This window comes from Musa acuminata, chromosome BXJ3-2 (assembly GCF_036884655.1).
Source record: "Musa acuminata AAA Group cultivar baxijiao chromosome BXJ3-2, Cavendish_Baxijiao_AAA, whole genome shotgun sequence".
Lineage (NCBI taxonomy): Eukaryota > Viridiplantae > Streptophyta > Magnoliopsida > Zingiberales > Musaceae > Musa > Musa acuminata.
The window spans coordinates 16,014,611-16,018,210 of NC_088350.1; the positions used below are offsets into that span (position 1 = coordinate 16,014,611).

Here is a 3,600-nt window from a genome sequence, read left to right on the forward strand (position 1 = left end):
ATTCAAATTAATCTACATAAAAATATATAATTTTTAAAAATATTTAGATGATTTTTTTGAAAATGTTTCTCATTTTATTTTTTTTTCCCAAAAGATGCCCTCTTTTGTTTTCGTTTTTTTTCAAATAGTGCCTCAATAATATCGAAAATACTTCGTCATCTCTAATGTTACATGTTTTGCTAGTTTTTCTATTATTTTTGGATCACAATAGTATTTTTATTTGGCTCATTTACGATGTTCTCCAACGACGTTACAATATTTTTATGGAGGTGTAAAAAATCATTATAAAGTTACCAAAAAAAATTATAAGTGATATCATACTATATCTTTAGTTGTCATTGCTCATTATATTACTATATCTTTTGATTTGATTTAGGTTAAGTTTCTTTTTGGATTATTTATCTTATTTTAAATAGATTTTATAATATTTTTATTGTGATAGCTAAAAATATTATAACAAATTAATTTTTGATCAATATTTGAGTGATATCATGTGAATAGAACTGAGCCCCACCCCCCGCCCCAACAGAGATTGGAAGAACACCTCATTATATACTTCCTAGTTCCGAGCGCCGAGCATGAAGGATAGATAACGTTACCTTTAGATGGAACGCCCAGACTAGAATTTAATTGTCAAGCTTATTTGCTGCTGCTGCACACTACTGATTGTGTCCTCGTGTAGAATTACATGGTGACAACTTCAAATTTATATTGACACACTTTAAAGGATGGAGATGAAGACGTGACAACTGAAGCTGTTCGACTGCATGACGAATGGGAAAGATGAACAAGAAGATGAATGATTGAGATATTATTTCCCTTTCTCTGCTCTGTTTGAAAAAGAGGAATTAAAAAAAAAAAGGAAAGGAAAGGAAAGGAGTAAAATTTCGTCACCCATGCGAAAAGATCTCTCTTCTTCTTTCTATAGAAATACGACAAACGAGTTGAGAGACACCGACCACTTTTTCTCTTTCTGCCTTCCCCCTCTTAGTCTCCTATATGATGGAAAAGACAGCCACGCACTATAATTCTCTCGTTCATCTCACGCCTTCCTCCTTCCTCCTAACAAATATTTCCATCCTCCCCTTCCCCCGCTGGTCATTCAGGAAATGAAGGTGAGATCTTGTTTGCTTATGTGTTCAATGTTTTCCTTTATTGAATGGACTTAGTGATTAAGAAAAAAATCCCTTCAAATCTTGCAGAATTATTATGATAGAATTTCTTCTTCATTTTCTTTTCTTAATTGGGTTTGGTTGTAATCCTGTCTTTATTATTACGGATCTTTAGTCTGACAATCACTGTGGTGCTTGATCTTCTTAGATTTTCTCTCTCACTCTCTCTTTTTTTTTTGCTTGATCAGAGAAGCTGGCTGTATTATGGATCAGATCCAATCAACTAGTGATATTTTTAAGTTTCCTTTTAACTTTCTTTCTTTCTTATCCACTTGTTGCTAGCTTAATAACTCACTGAAAAGTGAATCTCTGTTTATCTTTTCTTACCAATTAACTTTGCGTCTCTCATTTTATGTGATATGTGTATAAATGTGAAACGGAGGTTGCGTGTTTGTTACTCTTAGGCTTCAGGTTTAGGTTGATGATAATAAATGATGGTGTCTGTTCATCCTCAATTTTCTGTCCTGGACTTGCTTCTTCTTCTTCTTCTTCATGATTTGCATCACTTGCAGAAGATTGTGTTGAAGTTGGAACTACATGATTACAAGGACAAACAGAAGGCCATGAAGGCTGTCTCCACCCTTCGAGGTATGTATCATATTCCCCTGTTTCTTTTTCCGCGATTTTGGTTCTCGGAGACCAATCTCCATTGCTTCAAACATCACAACTGTCAAGACGTAGTGATCATTCTATTCCGTACTATCATGTTGGAGTGAGCAGGGATTAATTCGATTGCAATGGATATAAAAGAGAAGAAAATGACGGTGATCGGATCTGTCGATCCCATAAACGTGGTGAGCAAATTAAGAAAACAGTTGCAGACGGATGTAGTCTCAATTGGGGCAGCCAAGGAGGAGAAGAAGGAAGAGCCCAAGGAGGTGCCAAAGAAGGAGGAAGTAAACAAGGAAGAAGAAACCAAGGAGGAGAAGAAGGAAGAGAAGAAAGAGGAACCCAAGAAGGAGGAAGAGAAGAAAGAGGAGACCAAGAAGGAGGAAGAGAAGAAAGAGGAGACCAAGAAGGAGGAAGAGCCCAAGGAGGAGGAGAGGAAGGAGCCTGCGAAGGAGGAGAAGGAGCCCCATGAGCAAATTATGGCAGAGCTAGTCAATGCATACAGAGCCTACCACAATCCTCACGTGTACCACAATCCTCACATGACCAGGCATTACCACCACTACTATGCGCAGAGCTCAGAGGAGAATCCAAATTCTTGTAGCATCTTGTGATCATGAAATAGCAAGAGAAGATAGAGTGTGTGGAACTTTGGGTTGATCCGAAGTAAAGGCTGTCAAACAATAGAGACGTGGCCCTCCCTGTACATACGTGATGGTGAACTGCTCAAGGCCTTTCTGTTAATTAGTAGTATGTTAAATAATGGTGGGAGGGATGAGTTCTGATGCTTCCTCGCCAACCCATGTTCAAGATCTTCAATAAGAATTTGACATTGTATCAGTTGTATATATTTATCTGAAGAGGCTTGCGGACTTCATATCTTAATCTCAATAATGGGATTCGTCGGGGATGTATCTTTCCAGCTAGAATCCTCTGTAGCAGTTTGACCCCATACGTGCATGATCTCATGATGGCTTCGTCGACATTTGTGGTTGGTTGTATTGATTTGGATCTCCTATTCTTTGAAATCACCATGTTCACGGCTGCACAGGTCTATATATGCGTTCATCGCGACTTTTGTTCTCTGTTGAGCGCGATTAATACCAGTGTTAGATGGCGCCTTGGAAGAAGAGATAGCGACAGGCTTCAGCAACTATGCATTAGCTTCGGTAGCTGCTTTACAAACAACACCGCCGACACAGGAAATAATGTGTCTGGAATCAATCAGCTAGAAATGCTGATTCTGAAATGGTAAAGGCTCATCATAAGTGTTGGCTCTGATAAGCAAGCTTTCCAGGACATTGAAGTCCAGCAACTGAAGGTGGACTGATCAAAGTGGTGGGTGACTTACGATCGAGTTTATGTAGGACCAGGCGGCAAACGTTTTAGTAGGGAAGGGGGGCCATCACCGGCAACCATAATGACGAGGATGACGATAACGGTGATATGATTCTCTGCATGTCTTCAGAGAAGACCACCGCCTTTGGCAAGGCATTTAGTGGAATGACTCGGATGATTTGACCTAACCACATGCTTCCAAAGATCTCCACCGTGGAAGAAGGGCTCATCTTTTGTTCTTTGGGGTGTGGGAGGAGTCTTTCCCAAAAAGCGCGATGGTTGATGCTGTCAAGTGGGTGCTGTGGCCGGTTGCAAACATAGTGCTTACGTATGAAATGTTCCATTTCTTGTACACCTCTGGTTAATGTCCTCGATCAAGATAAAAAAAAAAGAAAAAAAATGTTGAAGTGTTCTCTCATTTTTCAGCACAATCTTTTGTTCAGATATTGATCGACTAGACTTCAGGTCAAGTCGAACCATC

The 3,600-nt window shown here is 39.2% G+C and overlaps 1 protein-coding gene across 2 annotated transcripts; it reads left to right on the forward strand.

Annotated features, from left to right (window-relative positions):
* Positions 1-958: 958 nt before the first annotated feature.
* LOC103974520 (heavy metal-associated isoprenylated plant protein 39) lies at positions 959-2,703 on the forward strand. 2 transcript variants are annotated; one of them, XM_009389373.3, is made up of 3 exons: positions 959-1,115; positions 1,685-1,760; positions 1,893-2,703. In XM_009389373.3, exons 1-3 carry the CDS (start codon positions 1,110-1,112, stop codon positions 2,393-2,395), a joined length of 585 nt encoding a protein of 194 aa, XP_009387648.2. In that variant the 5' UTR covers positions 959-1,109; the 3' UTR covers positions 2,396-2,703. The 2 variants fall into 2 exon arrangements, with proteins under 2 accessions (XP_009387648.2, XP_009387649.2); XM_009389374.3 differs by having other exon boundaries at positions 969-1,115; positions 1,688-1,760.
* Positions 2,704-3,600: the final 897 nt, after the last annotated feature.